The sequence below is a fragment of the Zonotrichia leucophrys genome, chromosome 4 (assembly GCF_028769735.1).
Source record: "Zonotrichia leucophrys gambelii isolate GWCS_2022_RI chromosome 4, RI_Zleu_2.0, whole genome shotgun sequence".
Lineage (NCBI taxonomy): Eukaryota > Metazoa > Chordata > Aves > Passeriformes > Passerellidae > Zonotrichia > Zonotrichia leucophrys.
The window spans coordinates 59270710-59291186 of record NC_088173.1 but is presented as its reverse complement, the minus strand read 5'-3'; the positions used below and the strand labels follow the sequence as shown (position 1 = coordinate 59291186).

Genomic DNA, 20477 nt, shown 5'->3' with positions numbered 1-20477 from the left:
TTTGCCCAAAGAGGAAAATGAGAAATGATAGGTCCTGTTCATTAACCATGAGAAATACCTGAGTTTTCTGTCATTTAACAAATACAGATAAAAATGAGACTTCTTATTGTTTTTCAAATATGTCTTCCAATTTATATGTAATCTGCTGCATGGAAAAAGTGTGAGATTATTAAATGACAGCTTTTCTATTTCTTTCCTGCAGTACTACTCTGCAGTAACAACACAATGTGGAGATTCCTGAAAGTTTACTAGTTCGCTAGGAAGTGACAACTTTGATTTTCTGACAGGTAGTGGTGGAAGTTTGCAGGGTGCTTTCTGCCATCTGGAAATGTTAGAATAAGGCATTCTGGTGATGAATCTGCTTCTGTAGTTTCTGAGTACCCTGTATCACTGTTCCCTTTGAGGATTTCACTGTAACACTGTAAATACACTGTCACTGCTCTGCCTGGACAGGCAGTTAACAAATGTTGACAGTACATAATCAAAGATAGCACCATTCCTTGAACACTCACAAGTGACAATCTTTCAATTTTAAATAGTGCTGGCCTGCTGGCCTGCTAAACCACTTTAAAAAGCTTTTTTTTCCCCCCAAGCTATACAATAATCAGCTTTTCCCTGATGTGATCTTATGCAAACATGTCACTAGATTAAGGCTTATGCTGATAAAGTTCTTTCTGTAATGAAAAGTTCTGATTCAATATTTCAAGATTATTTTGAGAAAGAAAATGGTCTCAGGTGTTTCAGTAATGGAAATTCTGGAAAGTGAGGGCAGCTGTAGATAGTCTGTGATGAACAATTTGGTTACCCTGTGCCCTGGAGATGTTAGGTGGCTAGAAGTATGAAAATACAGTCTTATGCAAGTGTATAAGTGCATTTATATAAGTGCATAAGTGTACACTTACATAAGTATGTAAGGCAGTGTTTCTGTACTTTAAAAGAAGAATATTCCTATGTGTGTTTTGGAGATGGGGATTAATAAATTGATGAGGAGCTCCTATGGCACAGTTTTATCCACACATTTAGTGCACATGAGGATCATTAGGCTCTTGTAGAAAATCAATAGCTTGAACCTGGCTATTAATGGGTCTTTGTTTAGCTGCTGGTATTCTGTGTGCTAATTAATGAGTAAATGTAGTTTTGTTTGTTTGGTATTTAATTTGGGGTGTTTTCTGTTCATTTCCTCTGAGAAACTGCAGCCACAAAAGACACTACATCTAGAAGTTTTTTCTATCTAACTGCCTTATTGTTCTCTCCTATTATAACAAGCATTTACAAGTTCCCATTGCTGTCAGGCACATTCACAACATACACTAAATCTTTATAAAGTAATCATTTTAAATTCTATGAGTGGCACAAATGGTTGGTGGTGGGGGCACTCAGCCTCCCTGATGCTGGTTCAGCTTGAACATAAATTGCAAGTATTGATCTGCTTGGCCTGGAGATACTCAGAAACAGCTGGAATGCTTTTCCTAGTGGCCATGGCACATGCAACTGGATTTGACCACTGTTGGTGTTGTCTGATGTAGTGAAGGCAGAGCATTGCTGGACAGCCCTGGCAGTAGAGAAAGCTGCTGCATGTTTCTGAAGAGACAGTTTTAACTTGCTGTCTGTTAACAGATAAAATAATTCAGGTAAATTATTGACATGAGGCAGCAAAACCATGTCACTTAGTAACAGAACTTTCTAAATGGTAATGTGATTAAATACTGTATATAGAATGTAGTCACCCAAAAATTGCATAAAAAGGCTTATCCTATTAGATTTTTAAATAATAAATAACTTCCTTGCTTGCCAGATTTTTTTTCTGCTTCCTGAGTTCATTTCATTTTACCACAATGTGAATTTCAATGTCCTGTTGTTTTTGATCTCACTCCAGGACCATTGAGGAAGAAATCATAGATGGAAAAAAGATAAAATAGTTTCAAATTATAATTTTTCATTGTTTCATAATCACCTGAGTCTGATCTTGGAAATAGCTGGACACTACATGACTCTTGTATCCACTCTAAGAGCTGGAAATGTTCAGCCTATCACAAAATTAAGTGTTAATGATGTGAGGTCAGTATCGTGCAGTTGATTATATTCTGAATTTATATTCTCTCAAACTTTGTTCACTCTTTGAGGCTGCTTGTCTGTAGGAAAATATAAATTATTTGGGAACAGTTTAATAAGAATCAAATGTCATAAGAATATATAAAAGCCTGTATTAAAATTCAGAAATTTCCAGTACTTTTATTTCATCTTCTTCATAACCTTGTTGGCTGTACATATATATCTAAATAAACACAGCTTTCAGTTCTGTCTGGAAATACCTTTTACCTTCGATTTCATTTTCTCTGAGATGTTTATCATTATTTTGCTAAGCATAAGGTAACAAGCATGAAGTTAATGAGATTATAATTTACAACGTGATTTTATTTAGCGCAACCTTATGTGTCAGCCCAGAAGTGCAGGTTTGTATCCAGTCTGCATTGTTGTCTCTGAATATGGAAGATCATTTAAAAGTTCAGCTCATACCTCATCAGGGATCCAAGTGACAAATATGTTCATACTGATTCATGGATTCTGTCTCCAAGCAATGTATATGTCCCTGGTAAATGAGGCTTCTGTGTCTTTTTGGAGGAAATGTATGAGTTATGTTCTGCTGAAATATGAAATCATAAAACTTCTGGTTTATAATCAATTTTATTCGAAACTAAAATGAAATATCAGACCTTTTTGGCTTCTCTTCCCAAACATATTGTTCAGAAGCATTCTTCTATTTCCTTGACCTCCTTCTTCGGTGATCATATTATGAATAAATACTTCTCATGGTCAAATACATTTTTAGAAGCTTCTCATTTCAGCTAGTCCATTTCAGCCATCCCAAAAGGGGTGCTCAGCTGCACCACTTTTCCTCTCTCTTCTTTAACCGTTTAGCTTTCAACAAGGAATTATAGCATCTGAAATAATTCGGATTTTATTCCTGTTCTTCAGTGAACAAAAGACAGCCATGATGATTGCTTTGTGGCAGTAAGGAACTAATTTTGTAGATGATTTATTATAACATTTTTTTATTCTAAGCTGTTAACATATGAAAATACCTCAGATTAAGGAAAGCATAGAAATAATAATTTCAGATTCTACTAATAAATTGTTTATATAAACAAGGAGGTAAGAAAAAGGGGTCATGGAAGTGTTTTGCTGTTGTTCAATTACCTTCATTTGTAAGTGCTTCCCCATCTGCAGGTCAGTCTCTGATAAGCAGCTTTTTTTGGGATAGGATTTGATGGTAATGAGCCCTTTCTCTTACCAGTGCTGTGCTAATAATAAGTGCTTTTCACTGCTTCCAAAACTACTTACATGTTCATAAATAAGTCCTAATCTCTGTGAGGTTTACTGCATATGTTCTTAATTCTATGGCATTATAAAAAATTAGTTTAATGCGTATGAGAATTGAACATAATTTCTCTGTCCTGTAATGGTTGATCTGTGGAGAAAAGCATGATTGTTTATGTGTCCTGGACAAATTTATTCTTGTTGCTCTTAGGAAACCCTGTGCCACAAAATAAGGATGGACAGTTTGATTCATGTTTCTTTAGGTATAAATGATATGTAAATGATAAAGATGCAAGGGGAAAGGAAATTCCAGTTTGTTTCCAGGGTTATTTTGCCAAATACTGGGCTAATTAGGGGCCTGAGCAAAAGTAATATTAAGCATTTTCCAAAGCCATGATCATCTGAAATGGACTTCTGATAGTTATGAGTTAACTGGGAGCCTTCTGCTATTTATGTCAATGTTTTTGAGCACAATAGATGTAGAATCATAAATGAAGTAAAGGCAGTTGCAGGAAGGGAGTGTATCTGGTCCATATAATAAGCTTGAGACCAGTTTAAAAATGAATACCTCTTACTATTACAAAGCAAAGCATATGCATTATATTTTATGGAGCTGTGTTTACAATTTTATCATTACTAAAAAGCATAAAATAGGATTAATACTGTTACTGATAAATATGGTTACTGCTAAAACCTGTAAAAATAACAATTTAAACCAAGAGCAAATAATTTCCAACAAATTCTACTGGAACTTTCTCTTTAGAATTTGTTGGCATTTCCATAGGTTTACAGGAGTTAATCAAATAATCTACTTGTATTAATATCCTCTACTTTTTGTCCATACTTCCCAAAGTTGTACTCTTATGATACTACTTCAGATACAGAAAACATTATTTTATAAGTCTCATGAAGCTTTTTTCTCATCTGTTTCACTTTTCAGACTTTTAAAATAAGAGTTTTTCTTGTTGAAGTGTAATGATATACAGATGTAGAAAAAAAAGTATCTATTTGTATGGAGTCATATGGGTCTTGGGTATGTTCATTCTATGATTCTGAGATAAAATATCTTTGTTTAGGAATTTAAACAGTCCAATAGACTCATTAATTCTTCGTGAGCTATGACATTGATGGCATTTTCTGGTAGATTGCTACCCTATCAGAGCATTCTCACAAAGAAAATGGATCAGTCCCAGCACATTTGCATTACTTGAGTTGTCTCTCTGACCTCCCTCTGCCCCAGTCCCTCTCAGTGGCAGAGCATGGACCTTTCCAGCTTTGGAATACTCAGCCCAGGGAGTCTTCTCAGCTATGTGATTTTACTGAATAGTTTAAAAAAAGAAACTAGCAACCAACAATGGCATGTGGTTGTTCAAATTTGCTAAGTTACCTGTGAAAAAACTTCTTAGGGCTTGCATATCCTTTTTATCCCCTCTCATTAATCCAGTTTTATCCTGTAATTTTGGAAAATGAAATGTTACTATGTACCTGTAAAAAGTCTTGTAAGAATTCAGTCTTTGACATATTGTCAAGAAATTGGCAGTTATAAATATAACTTAATATAAATATAACTTATTATAAATATAATAAGTTATTGGCAGTTATAAATATTCTTGGCAGCTATAAAACTCTAATTTTTCACCAGTAAATAGATTATGTTTCTCTTTGCTGAGAAATATTTATTAACACTGAAAATCTAAAACTCCCTGCTTTAACCAAGGGGAGTAGACGTACGTACTCTGGAGAACTGATAATAGCAAGCAGGAATGTTTTAATTACCATTAGCAATGGATTAACATTAAAATCCTTTCTATTCATATCACAGTCACTGTCATGTCTCATACCACCATAATCTGACAGGAGGAAAACCTTTTCTCTCAGTTTAGTTTGGCTAATGAATCATCCAATGAGAGCTCAACCCCATATACCTATAACACCAAGAGGGCTGATTATGACATGAAATTCCTCTGGCACAGCAAAGGAGCTCTCTGAAATTCCCTCCAGTGAAATTCCCACTCTTGGTTGTGTTGCTCATTGTTCTTGATGCAGTCAGTTGGTTGTTGCAGGTATCACCAGGTGTTCTGTGACCCACACAGCGCTGTGAGATAACATGTGTGATCACAGATGTTTTCCTTCTAAGCCAGAAGTCCTGAATGCAAACTGAAATCAATTATTAACATGTGTTGTCCCAGAAAAATGTTCAGAGTTAAAAAAACCAAAAGAATTCTGGAGCAGTCTGCCCCAGTATTCCTATTTCTTTTCTTTTTTTCCTCATTTACAATGCAGAGATTCACTGTGCATGAACAGGCAAGACCTATAGACATTTTATATATGAAAGATGATACCTTTATGAGATGAGAAAAAAACAAGAGTGGTTTCCCCTATACCTGTGTAGTATTTTCAAGTGCTTCCCACAGAGTTTCGAGAGAGACTAGCACTGCTCAACTTTTCCCTATGTTCTAGACAAATTAAAATTTACCTGTTTTCCTTTGGCAAAAGTAGAACCCCAAATTTTAGTCATACTGAAGCATACAGGAAGCTTTTGTTACCTGGTATTTATCCAGCTGCCTTTTTTCCCCTATAAATAGACAAACCAATGATGAAAAGGATAAAAATATGTAAACAAAGTTCAAGTTAATGCAGCAGCAAAACCTTAGAGAGCAATATACAGTGGGGGTAAATAAATAACTGATATATTTTTGCTGATATCTTTTTCTGTTCGATTTTTCATTTCACAGAAAGAGAATGAAATTTTCCTTTCCACTCACAAATCCTTTCCTTTATCTACCAAAATCAGGTATCATAAAATACTATTGAAACTTGCCTCTGCTGAGAAAAACAAAATCAAAGCAAACACTGCTTTTTCTCTGAAGCATCTCTTGTAATATTCCTTAATATGTCAGCAGTCACCCACACATTCATGCAGAACTGGATTCTGTAAGCTTGCCCTATTTTTCAGCATTCATTTCACAACTTATAGCTGCAATCTCTAGTGGCCCAAAGTTTTCAGCAGAGATCACTGGTTTAATCTAGCTTTGTTGAAGTTAAACAATTTCTTTACAGTCATCTGTGAAAGTTCTTGAAATACTTGTGCTAGAGTAGTCAGCTAATGCAACTGGACAGTTCTGTAAAGATTCCTCCCAAATTCCATATAGATACCAGTTTTAACTGTTTCATCTGGAATATTCCTGAGGTATTTCTCACACTATAATGATACCTCTGCTCTTTGAAGCTGCTATTTCATTATTGAGGGAAGAATGATACAGTTTTCCACGAATCCATATAAAGTTCAGTTTCATTTTTCCAAGGATCAAATCTGATCAAGCAATATTAAGACAACCTTCCTACACCCATGTCCACTTACCCCCAGCTAGAAGACATTTCCTTGTAGTTCAAGTAAGTATTGCTCAAAATATCTGTAGCTATGTGGCATCACACAGACCTTATATGATTCATCAGCTTGTGACTCTCTGGAGTTTTTAGCTTGAATGATTTAGATCACTCATAAAAATAGTTATTTAACCATCAATAGGAAATAAAAAAAACATACAAAATCCCCAGCTTTACTTTCAGGTGTAATTGATTACAGATAAAATCCAATAACATGAAATAATGAAAACCTGCTTTGTTTAGGCAGTCTCTGTCTCTGTGCACTGTTTCAGCTGCAGTAAACAGTTTGCATTTCCTAGCTGCATGTGCCCAGGAAGAGTTCAGGGTCTTGGTTACTGCTGCAGTAACGTGTTAGGGCTCAGACCAAAGGTATTTCAGGTTTTTTTATTGCTCCACATTTGTCTTGTTGCTGGTACTCCCACTAGTGCCTAGGTCTGTTTATTTTCCTTCTGATCTGTTTCACTACTGACTCCCAGCTGAAAGATCTCCCCATTCCCAGATCCTGAAATTACTCAGGTTCTCTGAGTGCTATTTAAATTCCTTTTTCATTTCACCTAAATTATGAAATGGTTAACTGTATTTTGGGAAAGAAAGGATCCTGTGCAGCCTGGATTGATATATTTTCCACACATGCTTTTCTCATGTTACTTACAATATGACCAGTCTTTCTCTAACATTGTGTGTAATATATTTTTTAACAGTCCTTGGGTTTGTAAATGTGGAATTCACTGTCAATCCATTTCCTTTCCTCAAAAGACAGAGTACACAATCTGAAGACAAGAAGGAGGTAAATCAAATGCACAGCTTCAGAAGTGTGATGTTAATTCCTTTTCTAAATCATTATTATGACTATGTGAAGTACAGCATCATTTGTTTGAAAAAATTCAGTGGTACCTTGAAATTTAGTGTTCTACAGCTTAAGCTTATTTTAAACTCAGTGCAAAATTACAGCATGATGATTACTACCACACAGAACTTCTGATTCATGTATACTTCTATTATAGAAGAAAATTGCTGTGGACTTGATTAGGGTTTGAAATAAGGAAACAGACAGTGCAATCTGAATGTCTTGACATCTTCTGAACCAGTCTGAAAAAAAGTATGTCCTTTTAGAGATTTATCTCAAGTGAATCTCTTCATATCTGTGACAAATAAGACATGTTTTTCAGGTGCATAGAAGCAAACCCTGAAGATTTCAGCAAGTATTCTTCCTCTCCATCCCCTCTTGAGTAATTTTATTGAATTTCTGCATTTTTATACATCCCATCTCTGGAAAAACTCCTCTGTGTTCTTGTACCTCCTGAAGACTTTGTTCAAATACTGATGTGGGAACATATCCACTAACCCTCTCCCATTGCATGTGAAAGTTGCTTCATGTCTTTGGAAAGGCAGTACCCGTTCCTGTTAATTATCCCATCATGGGAATCATTCTCCCAGAGGCTTTTGTCTTCCCCTGTGTCTGGTTCCCCATTCACACTCCCTGTGGATTACAGAATCTCTGAGATGAGCCCCTCTGGGAAGTATGGCAATGTGTTGTGAGAGCTGGCCTTGGAGCTGGGACATCAAGGATTTTATGGCTGGTTGTTACATGGGCAGGCAGTTTCTCTGAACGTTTATATCCAGAAAACTTGAAGTTTAATTATGTTAACAACATTTTGAAGTTTTGGCTGTTTGGAGCTGTACTACATAGTGCTATATTGCAGTGCTCGTGGGCACAGGATTGGTTTTCTCCTGGCACTGGACAGGAGCAATATAGATGTATTATACCACAGAAGATGGGTAAATTTCTGCAGATGCCTTGCACAGACCGATCAGAAAAAAACCTCCAGTGTTCAAAGGGATGAACTCCAGTTTCTGGGGTACATTAATTTCATTCAGAAATGGAATGTAGGATTAGTTGAGAGCATTCTCTTTTAAAAAGAACTCTTATTTCTGTGTAATAACTAACGCTCATGTTTTGTTCTCGCAAATCAATATTCCGTTCCAGTAATCATCTGGAAATTCAGACTGAATATTGTGTGGTGAAAATGTATTTCTTAGCACAGTAAACACAAATTTAACATTAATATTTATTTGCAGAATGCCACTTTTGAAAGATATAAGATAAAAAATCTGTGAAATATGCTTAAATTGGAAGTTTTTCTGCTGAAGTTTCAGAAACTCTTATATTGAAATTCAGCTTACTTTGATAGTGGTTTGTGATGGGAATACAGCCATGTCTGGAGTGCTGTGTCATTCTAAGGACTCAAAGGACCTTATACCAGCAAGTGTTGTTCCAACAGTGCAGATTCAAGCATTGTTCAGTTCTAAATAGCAGTGGGCCTGAAATATGTCCCTAGATGTGAATCTGAATGGAGGTGCCTTCCTTTACTTTGGCAGCCTAAAAATTGGTTGTTAAGGCAAATGCTTCTCTGTTGTTATGGACAGAATTTACTGACAGCTTTTTTCTTACAGCTGATTGATAGGCTGTTTCCAGAGGTGGAATTATTGTCCTTGCCTGTGTGGATAGACCTGAGATGTCTCCAGTTGTTATAGATAGGTATGGGGTTTTGTGTGTAACATTTTGCACAAGGCAATATACTTATGCCAGAGTTCAAATGTCCACAGGAGCCTTCACGAACATAAAAGTTGCAAATCTTTGTAATTGGCATGCAGATTAATTCAGTTCAAAGGGAAGCTGACTGCTTAAAAAAACCTTGAGTTCCAGTATCTTGTAAAAGATAAATTGCAGAAAGTGGATACTTGTTCCTTTGCATCCTTTGATTGTTTTGCATAATCAGTAGGAACTCCTGATGGAAGTGGAGGTAGTGAGGGACTGTGTTCCATTGTGCTTGCTTTCTTTAGGAAACAGTAGGTTTACAATTGAAAAGTCAGCTTTGTTTATCAAACTCTGGTGTGTACAGTGCCAATTTTTTTTTTTTTTTCCTTTTGGCTCTTTCCTACCTATTGCCTTTAAAAATCACGTCTGACATTTTTAGATGCAGACTGTGTGTGAGAGCACAGTGTTAGGGGAAAAAGAGGGGAGTGAAAGAGGGGCCACTGGGGTGTCCTGGCGCAGGCTGGGCACAGTCTGTGTGTGATCAGGGGCTCCCCTGGTGCAGTCCATGGCTGCCTGGCACGGGGCTGCTGCGGCTGGCAGGGTGGCTCCGTCCTCAGCCGCGCTCGTCTCCTCGGCACCTCCGCCTGGGGCTGCCTGAGGAGCACACGGATCTGACCTTGGAGTGGCACCCAAGTCCTGGAGCGCTGGGTAGGTTCCTTCCCTTCGCTTTGCAGCCCCTGAGCAGAGCTGTGCTTAGGTCCTTGTCGGTGTTGGTGTTGTAACGGCCTCTGGCTTCTCCAGAGTGTCAGTCTGCAAAGGGAAATAATGCCAAGTGGGAATTTATGGGTCTGCCTCTGTGAATGAGAAGGTAGCGCAGAGAAATGGTCCCCAAGCGTACAACTGGCTTTAAGTGGCTCGGCTGCTTTGCTGCATTTGAGTGACAGTGGCATTAAGGCAGCACAGATCCCAACTATTCATCTTTTCTGGGTAGAGCAGCTGTCTTTCAGTAACAGCTAGAGGAATGCAGCTCTCCTCTATGACACTGATGTCAGGCAAGCTCAGATAGGAAGGATAATAGGTTCATGCATAGAGGATTACATTATTTCCTTTACCTAAACAACTGACTAAGGTAAGAGGTAAATATTTATTTGCCATCTAGAGATATTACATATTTCTTATCATTTAAGTTGAAATCAGAGTTTAAAAAAATTAGATAAAATCTTATTTTACCCTATCTGTATATTTTTCAAATACATTAATTTCCAGATGAATAATTCAAACCAAAGGAATATTAATTCACTAATTCCACTTAATTAATACTAGGAATGTATGAACTGAGAATGGTTAAGGAAATCCTAAATATTTTCCCTTTATCCCCTGTCCATCTCTTTCCTTCCCCCCCCCCCCCCATCTCCCTTACCCATAGTCTTTGGATTTAAGTTGTGTATATATCCTGCAGGAAAACTAAAGGTTAAGTTTCTGTTTAGGATGGAAGTGCTAGCCCCTGAGAAGAAAACACATGAAGAGAATGAAGATTTGCAACAATATCCTCAGAAGCCTGCAAGCTGTAAGAAAATGCTTAGGAATTGCTGCTTGATAAAGCGAATTTTTGCCTGGAAAAGTTTGAGCTCTAAAGGTACCTTTTCTATTGAAAAATTTAGTGTAGGAGAAATTGTTGTCCTTCCAAGAATTCTGAGTTTTTTATACAATGGTATTACTGAGTTTAACATCAGTCAAGTTACAGGTACAAAAAGTCTCTGCTGTCTTGAGTCTATTGTGCGAGGAGATTAAAAATGGTACAGCTTTGATTGAGGTGCTTTATCATAATGTGATAAAAATAATTGTACTGCAGGAGTATTCATTTTGCAGCACATAAAAATACATGGTCTGCAGAAAAAAAATCCTTCAGTCAGAAGATAAATGAGTAAATGTAAAATCCCAGCAATTAGATGTATTAATTTATCAGGGCCCAACCCAAAATTCTGTTTTGATGAGTAAAACCTCCTTTCATTGTCAGAGTATATTTGCATGGAAATTCCAGTATCAATCCCTTTGTCTTTGAGGAAATGAAGAAAGGTTTATACATGATGATGTTATGTACTGTATTTATTAATAAATACTAAAAGAAATGCTTCTTTTTTAAATTAGAAGTTGACTGTGAACTATCTCACAATTGAAAGTTGAACTCTTTTGTGAATAATAAATTAAAAAGCAACTGTCTTGAAGTGATGGTTAATCTGCTTCACATAATTTCCTTCAGGAACATACAAACAGCTAAGAATTTTATTCACCACATTCCTTTTTTTACCATTGTATTTGTACTTTGCAATGTTATGCAAAAACAGGAGGAAAAACACTGCCTGAAAAAATTCTTTTGCATTTTGGCAGCATTTTTCATTCCCTCGTTTATGACAGAAACAAACAAACAAACAAACAAACCCCAAACCAGGTCCTCACTATATGCAATTTGTGTCAAACAGAATGAGAAGAAATGCATGACTTTGCTTTGTCATGAAGAGCTAAGGCACCGTAACCTTAGTGTGTGATATGTTGCTTTATTTACACATTTATTTTAAAGGCTATGCTCTAGTAGCTTAGTTCCAGCTTTTAGAAACAATGTCCTGGTTAAATATGACCTACCTTTGGTTTTAAACTGCACTGATCTCTGCATTGTCCAAATAAATAAGTGCTTCATTTGCCTTTTAATCTAAGCATAAACATTTAGCTATTCTCAGCCACTCATTTAAAAAAGTTTAAGTTCATTTTTTCAACAAATGGCTACTTTAATCACATGTATATTATGGTGTGCTAAATACAGGTTTGATTTCCTATTATTGTAGCAGGTTGTATCTATAATTTGATGCACTTTCTTTTTTTTTTTTTTTTTTTTTTTTTTTGTATTGTTACTGGTGCTAATGAGGCAAAAATAGGTTTTCTGTAACTCTTTCAAAACAGTCCTCCTTCTGTTCATGTGAATTTTTAGAATTTTTCCCCCTGGATTATTTATCATCAGTCTCAGTAGCTTGAAGCAATCGCCTTTCTAGAAATGATGAGTGAATCTAAAGTAAATTGCATTGAAGTTTATAGGTCTGATTCTTCCATACCTTCAAACTGGCTAATAATTTACACCTCCAGAAAGGGTCATAAAACAGTCAATAGGTGATGATAGAATTATGGATTCATTTTATTTTGGTAAAGTGAATTAGCAGACAGATGAATTACTGTAAAATCTGGCTCAGTTTTAATCTGGCAGAGACAGAATCAGAATCTGACACATAGTTAACTCAAAATGAAATCATTGATTTTGCTGTATGTAGTACCAGATGATAGAAAGCATATTCCCATAGGGATACCTTTGCAAGAAGATTTGAATATTCATCAGGAGCAAGAGCACGGACATTCTGAGGTGCTTCCCTCAGCACTGTGCTGGTGTCCAAGGTGACCTCAGTGGCCAAATAGGTTTTGTTGGGCTGCACTCCTGGTACTCATGACAGTGCTGAGAGCATGAGGCCAGAGCTGCTTGCTCAATGCCAACTCTTTTCTGTGGGAAGAATGAGAGTGGGCTTGCAAATCACATTGTGGTGGCTCATTCCCACTTAGATGTTCTTTTACACTAATCAGATTCCCCGTTGGTTATCTTAGTCTAAATTACACTGGTGAAGTGGTATGGAAATAGTCATTAGGCAGTTGAGGCTTGCAGTTTAGTATTTAAAAATAACTGAAATTCTTTGTTCATATTTCTAAAAGATCATGATAGCCCCAAGTACCAGATTATTTGATACCTCATTGCCCTTGTAACTGTTTGTAGCTGAAAATGCTGGACAGTAATGGATATTTGATCTTTCTTTTAAAAGAGATACCATTTCTCCTCTACAATTCATTTTTCACATTTTATTTCATTTGTATAATCTTGCAGCTGAGTTTGTCAACATATTTTAACTTCATAGACTTAATTATTCTTTCAGAAACAATTTCCATTTATGAATTTGGAGCAGGAAAATAAATATTTGATTTACTGCAATGTTGGAATGATTTAACTCTATTTTCAGAATGGAAAATCTTCACTCTCATGATAAAATTTTAGAGGATTGTCACACTGGGGATGTCTTCCTACTCTTCCAGTTTCAAAACGTGGAAATAAGAAGAATGTTATTTCATAAGTACCAGAAAGATAATTATCCTCAACCCTTTTTGATGTAGAATTTAAACAGCATGGATTCAGTGCACGAGTGCATCCTCAAAAGGATGATCCAAGAGAATTTTTAAAAAAAGCACTTTCTTGTATTTCAAAGAAAAGTAAATGGAATAACATGGTTGTCAATGGGAGACCTTTTCATGCTAAACCCAGTATTTTAATCAATGCTCAAGGCTCGGTTATTTGACTAATTCCATCAGACAGTAGTTTCAGCGAGCAGGTATCTTGTAACTGAGGCCAGAGGACAGACTATGGCAGTGCCAGGAGTGCATCAGTGAGAGCTTGATGTGCAATAAACTCTGAGCCCAAGTTTAAAGGACATGTTGAAAAACTTTCGATTTGAATCTCTCAGTTTCAAAAATGGGCAGCCCTGAAGTGTCCTGTCACTAAATTGGCAGCTTCCTCAGCTAACCTAGGGCAGTTATGAGTCTTTCACGGTCATTCTATGCCAGGAATATGCATTTGCTGCAGATTTTGTAAAATGCAAATGAGAGACACCAAGAGGACAGCAAGTTGTCTGTCATGAAGATAAATTTGGAGGCATTGTAGTGCTGACTCTCTATTTCATACTGCTAAAATATTATACATAATCAACTGTTTATTTATTTTTGTTGTGTTTTGAAACACACTGTTTCCTCATATCACATATTTATGAGTTGAGGTATGAGTGCTGTAGGAATAATCCCAAGCTGTCAATCACTGTGTGTGTTTTTCCCTGTCAAACAGTACACTTGACAAAGTATATATGGAAAAAATAGCCCAAGTTATTTCAGAGCTAGTTAAAATTCTGCTCTGCCTAGGATACTTCATACTGTCTTAGACCTTAAATAGCTCAAAAATTCCTGCTGAAGATTGTCAGTACCAGATTTTTAAATATGGACTTCATGTGAAGAGTGCAGTAGTTTGTCTTCTGCAGCCCATTTGCCTTTGCTTGTCCTATGCAAATAAGTTGACCGTTGCTTTGAAATCTAGTCTCATCTCAGGGTCTCTCAAAGACCATGAAAATCTTTTTCCATAGTTGTTAAAAATTAACAAAAATGTTTATTCATGAAGTCCTTTAGACTAAAATATTTTTCCAATGTCTCTCAGCATTACCTGCTGGGTGCTTTTCTTTTAGCAGTGAAGTGATGAGGCAAAGACAGCATGTAAGGTAGAAAGTGATGACATCAGGATTGCATACAGGATTTGCATTCCACTATCAAAGCCTTCAACTGCCTTAATTAGAAAGCATCATGATTCATGAAACAGGATTCTTTTTCCTAACTTGATTACTGTAGCAAAAATATCATTTTTGTTTGTTGTGCATGGAGTGATAGTTCCTGAAATCTTCCTGGTCCTAATTAACCTTCCCTACAGAATAAATTTTAAATAAATGGTGTAGATAAAAGTGTCAGAAATAAACAATAAATAATAAATATTCAGTGTCAGGAATACCATATACTCCTGACTTCATTCCCTTATCCCAGTAGCTGCTCTTAACTAACAGTTAAACCTCTCCTAAACCATGGCTGATATACAGTTCAGATCTTAACTTGTCCAGTAATTGAATTTTTATGGCCTGTCAGATGTGTCCATTTTAATGTCCTATCATTTCAAACTATATCCTGTAGTTTTTGTGGCTTTTTTTTTTTCCCTCAGCTGTCTCACAGATGCTTTGAGCATTGTTTGGTTTCTGTTAAAATCACAGATGTACCTTTTTATAGGCACTAGGAAACATTTTTCCTATGTGTCTATAGAACTGCTGTTCACATGGCTTTGCAATTTTGAGTTTGAAAACCTCTAAGAGAAAAAGAAGAGGTGGGGGAGGAAGAGGGAAGAAAAAGCAGTAGGGATTGAGGAAGGGATTGAGAGAGAAATTGTGGAGAGACTGAGGACTGTGTCCCTTGCTGAATTTCTCCTTTCCGTTCTAGGTGCTGAGCTTGTAAATAATTAGATCATAACCCTTTGCAATATTTCTCGAATACTGAAAAAGGAGGCTTTGCAGTCTATTACTGCGTGTATTAATGACTGAAGAGATTAACATATCTGAGATTTTATGCTGTGAACACAAACGTAGAAATCCATTTAAAAATGGAACCTTTAATAGTTTTAGGCAATACAGAAATCTTTATTTTCTGAAAACTATGAAAAGAAGTTTGCTTGAGAATTCAAAACAAGCAATGTTTAGCCCTCTTCATCTATTTGAAATATTTATTGAAATGTTTTAGAATTTGATGCTGCTGCTCTTGCTGTACATGTTATTCTGAAGTAAATTTGCTACCGAGGAAAACTTAAAGGGCAAAAAGCTTATTAATTTTGTCTCTTTGAATGATATTTTTTTCACAATTAATTAACATTTCTCAATATTGCTTTCCATATTTCATTAATGACAGTGAAACCTGAATTAGCACTGTTTTCTTATTTGTCTCTTGTAAGTCAAGGTTTCATGTTGCCTTATTCTTTCTGGCTCTCTGACCAAATTATCCATTTTGAGTTATGAAAGTTTTACCTTCTGAACAAATATTGAATACATTGTATATAAACATTTTTAAACTAAATTAACTGGATGGAAAATGTGAATATAATCAATTTAAATGTAAAAGTTTTGTTAAGTGGACATTCTTTATTTATTTCAATTTTTTTTCCTTGAAATCAATATAGGATTCTATTCTTAGCTAAATAATTCTTCACTTAGAGTAAAGATGTAGATGTATATATTTACTGAGTATGAAGAAGCTGTTTTAAAAATGCTAAGAAAAGAAAAAAAAAGATGAGGGGTAATAATCTATTTTTGAATTATCTTTTTTTTGCTTTACACTTAAGCCTGTTCACCTATTATAACCTCAGACAAAGGAATTTGTATTAAGTTACCTGGCAAAAAGGGGCACCTTGTAGTTTGTTCCCTTCTTGCCAAATCCTAACTCTGAAAGGCAAATCATGACAGTAAAATTAGGGGCTCTCCCTGGTGAAGGTAATTTTCTTTTAAATTTGTAGCATGGAGATATCTAATCTCAATAAAACTTCTAATACTCTCTTCAGAGCAGCAGTAATAGTTAATGTCACAAATTACCAGGAAGGTGTACTATTTAGGAATTCTTGCTATCTTTCAGAGAATTAAAATGGGAATTGGAAAAACATGGATTCTCGTGGTTTAGAATCATTCCAGATTAATGTTTTGGAAAGGGATTTTACTGTGTAGTTGTGTAGAGACTTGTTAAACTGAGCATTGCATGTAGCTAATGAAAATGTGAAGGTCTGACACACACTTTTGTATGTATAAAATTATGTCACATCATTTTTGGATTGAGACGTTGTAATAGTCATTCTCCTTTATTTCTTGTAAAAAACACCCCATAGACATGTATCTTATAAAGCTTTTGGTTCTTCTTAAAGTTTTAAAATTAGTAGTTAGAGGCCACAGTCATTATGAAAAATCTTTCAGCTTTACTCCATACTTAAAAGTTTTTTAAATATTTCCAAACTTTCAAATAAAGTGTCCAAACAGTTGCAATAGCCACTAGTTTACAGTCTGGGGAAAATTAATACCTGCATTAACTTGAAACAGTTATTAGTGCCTATAAAAGTAAATATTATCCATAACTAAATTGTAAAGATGCTTGATTCAAAGATATCAATTTGCAAAGTGCAGATTATGAAGTCAGCTCCCCTTGAAGTGAATGTGCCTGTTATGTAAGGAGAATGATATTCCATGGAAATCAGATTTCCTCAGAGTTTGACATTCAAAGGGCAAAACATGCTCCACCATTAACCCCTGAGAAATAAGGCTCAGAAAGATGTGGGTGTATCACTTCATGGTGTTTCTGCTTTATGCTTCCCTGGATATATAAACATTACACTACAAGACCTGTCTCTCCTTTTCTCTTGGAGGTTTGTTTCTTTCACATCAAAATGGATTTTTATGGTCTCCTGCAATTGCCACCCTTCTAATTCCAGTGTTGCCATTATCAGGAGGGACGTGATGCTGGAAGATGAAGCCTTAACTCATGGCAGGTTGCTGCCTAAAACTCTGCATCGGCAGAGCAGTACCTTGAACTCATGAGATTTTTTGCTCTTTGTGTCTCTTTCTCTTCCTACGGACCAGTATTAGCATGAAGCTGTTTGCATAAGAGTCCTAAAAATGCAAAATTTTAAATTAGCTCTAATTAAGAGCTATAAACAGACCCATTTATAAACTGTTTAGTTTTTGATTAATCATTGCAAATGAGTGTTTTCTTTCCATATAAAAAGCATGAGGAACCATCAACCTGGCTGAAACCTTTTCAGGAATGTCACTCTGGACTCTGCATAGTGAATTTTTTTTTTTTTTTGAGATCATTAGTCCTACTTACCAATGATCAAATTATTGTTCAGTCAGTTTAAAATATTAAAACACAATCATCTTCAGTCGGGCTGAAGAATGTAAGGAATAGCTGATTAACTACTTTTAAATTGGCTAGTTATACCAGAAATATAATTTTCTCTAATTTTTCTTGTTTCTCTAGCAAAATTAGAGTTACTGGTTCAATATTATGCAGGTATTTCAAAACTATTCATTGCACTACAATATAGAAATTATATTCTCTGAAGATGAAAGCAAGCCATGAAGTTCTGACCTCTCAATTGGAGAATCTGATGTCTAATTTTGTTTCCCCATATTTTCCTTCATTTTTACACAAAGGTCAGTGTCTCATTTTTTTCAAAGAAAAAAAGAGAAAAGTGTTGCTAAATTATTGAAAATCTGTTAACTAAAAATCAAGTTCTAGCAATCTAGCAGGGTTTGGAATAGAATAAAAGGTAGAGGTTTGCTACTTTTGGAAACTTAAATATATCCTGTATGAAACCAATATATGTTCCTATTAAGTGTCTGTACTTACAGTATCTTTGATTTTTACCCTGTCTGCCAGCTGCTGATTTTTTATTTAAAAACTTTTTATCAATCCAAAACTAATAGGCCAAAGAAGCATATTAGATTAAGTGGAAGGAGTTTTATATTCATGGCATACTTAGGAAATGGAATAAATCTTTAAATATCGTGCCACTTTCCATCTGGGCATTATTCCAGCAATTTAAATGACTTAAAATACTGATAGTATTCCAGATTAAATGAGAGTTCTGAATGTCTGTTTATAAATGGCATAGCTCATAAAGAACTGAATTTGTTGTGGTGGTTGGTGAGATCAGCATTTTGTTTACCGAAATTACTGGGTATTAGTGCAGCATTACACAACTGCATTTGCAAGTGTCTGTCCCTGGAAAAAATCCTGTGGCTGGAAGGAGCACTTCTATTGCAGATCAAGGTAGCTGACAGAAGCAGCTTCTTAAAAGAAGTATGCAAAACCAGGGTTTCTTTGGTTTTGTTTTGTTTTTGTTTTTTATCATGCTGAATCATTATGACTGGATAACTTTTTGCAAAAGATAAAAATAAAAGGAAAACCAGCATATCTCAGAAGTGAATAGTTAGGGCAGAAGAAACGAGGGAAAAACAGTAGGAAATAACAAAAATTCATGTTGCTTTGTTTGCTCCTGCTATCTCTCCCCCCCTTTAATTCAAATTCTTGTTTCCATGGGAGTCTGCAGTGCGGTCTTGGTAGTTCTGGCACACAACAGTTCTGATAGGGTACGTGTGCCCTTCTTTCAGCCCAAAAGGGTAACTTGGAGGATATGGGGCTTTTCATTGTCGCAGTAATGCTGTCCTGCTGGCACCTCCCTGCTGTTCCTCCCAGGAGCATTATCGTTTTGGCAAGGAGATGTGGTCTCAGTTATTCTTAAACTTTCTTACTCATCCTTTCTGTGTGCAAGAAACTTATGAAAAGTCAATAAGGAGGTGAAGTTCTTCACCAAGCCATCTGAATGTTTAGTGGGCTCAATGACAGCATTAGTCATATGTGGCAACAGTGCAACTCAGTTTTCCAGATCACCCCAGCCAAATGCCAGCAAGCCTGTACTGTGTAGGAACGCAGAAGTCAAACTTGGCTTCACATATGTCACAGAAAATGGTGCAAGAAGTACTGAGCTACCGTGTGCTTTTTGCACTGTTCTCTGCAACCCTCTATGTTTGAGGTTGGCCTGATTTCTTTGATATATGGGGTGGGAAAAGGAAAATTATAATAGATGAAAAAGTTGAAAAATTTTATTACCTGTAATACTGAAAATCCTTTTCTAAAAAACCATTTAATTTGTGTTATCTTTGGTCTTATAAAAGCAAGATACTTGAAAGGGTTGGGCTTATCATTCTCAGCAGTAGAGAAAACCTATTTCTGACAATAAGAGAACTCAAGGTCTAGGGCAATAGTAAGGTGAAACTGGTTTAATCACCTCCTGCTGGCATAAGCATGTGCATAGGTTCAAGTAGACTTGAATGTAACAGCAAGGACTGCCAGCAGGAAAGCATCATGGTTAAACCTCTGTCAGCTCACATGACCAAGTTCCTCTGAATTGAATTAACATCGCTATGGCTGACTTCCTTGTTTTACTTATTGTATATACATATTTAAATCCCTTAAAATGCTACAGCTTTTGACTATGGCATCTATCAGCTGGGCTGTTATGAATTTCTCTATGTTTATCTTTGTATGTTTGTGTTTGTCTTTGCTGGTTGAGAGGTAATATTTTTTAACTGAGGACCATTCAGTTGACAAGAGCTACCCTTTCCAAGCTGTGATAGTTTCACTGCTTAAACTAAGTCCTTTCAGTCATACCACTTCTGATGAAACTGAGATGAAAAGTGACCAGTGATAAAAATCAAACCTAGATGGAGTAGGTAAATCATCACAGTATGTCCCTACAGTAAAACAGAATTCATTCTTGTGTGTCTGAATCTCAATATCTTCTGCTGTGAGAAAACACAGAAGTTACTCCATCTCCTCCTAGTTTTGAATTATATGGGGACATAGTAACTGCGCTGCACCTATCTGTTTATCTCTTTCCTTGCTGTAAATTTGTCTGAAACCAAAGCACCTGTACTTTTAGTACAGAAATGTAGGGGGATACAATATAAGAAAATAAAGTTAGTATAGAAAGTAATCTTGCCCCTAAGGAGTTGCAGCTGGACCAATTATC

The 20477-nt window shown here is 36.0% G+C and overlaps 1 protein-coding gene across 6 annotated transcripts in view; it reads left to right on the top strand.

Moving 5' to 3' along the window:
* The window catches only part of KCNIP4 (potassium voltage-gated channel interacting protein 4), a 389569-nt gene that overhangs the window by 32898 nt on the left and 336194 nt on the right, over positions 1-20477 (top strand). Inside the window, exons 1-2 of one of the 6 annotated variants that reach the window (XM_064711867.1) lie at positions 9808-9952; positions 10732-10880. The exons of 3 other annotated variants lie outside the window; for them this stretch is intronic. In XM_064711867.1, coding sequence (XP_064567937.1) covers positions 10733-10880 — 148 coding nt within the window. In that variant the 5' untranslated portion in view covers positions 9808-9952; position 10732. Of the gene's footprint in view, positions 1-9807; positions 9953-10205; positions 10374-10731; positions 10881-20477 lie in introns of those variants that run through there. 2 more of the 6 variants (XM_064711875.1, XM_064711866.1) reach the window with 2 other exon arrangements.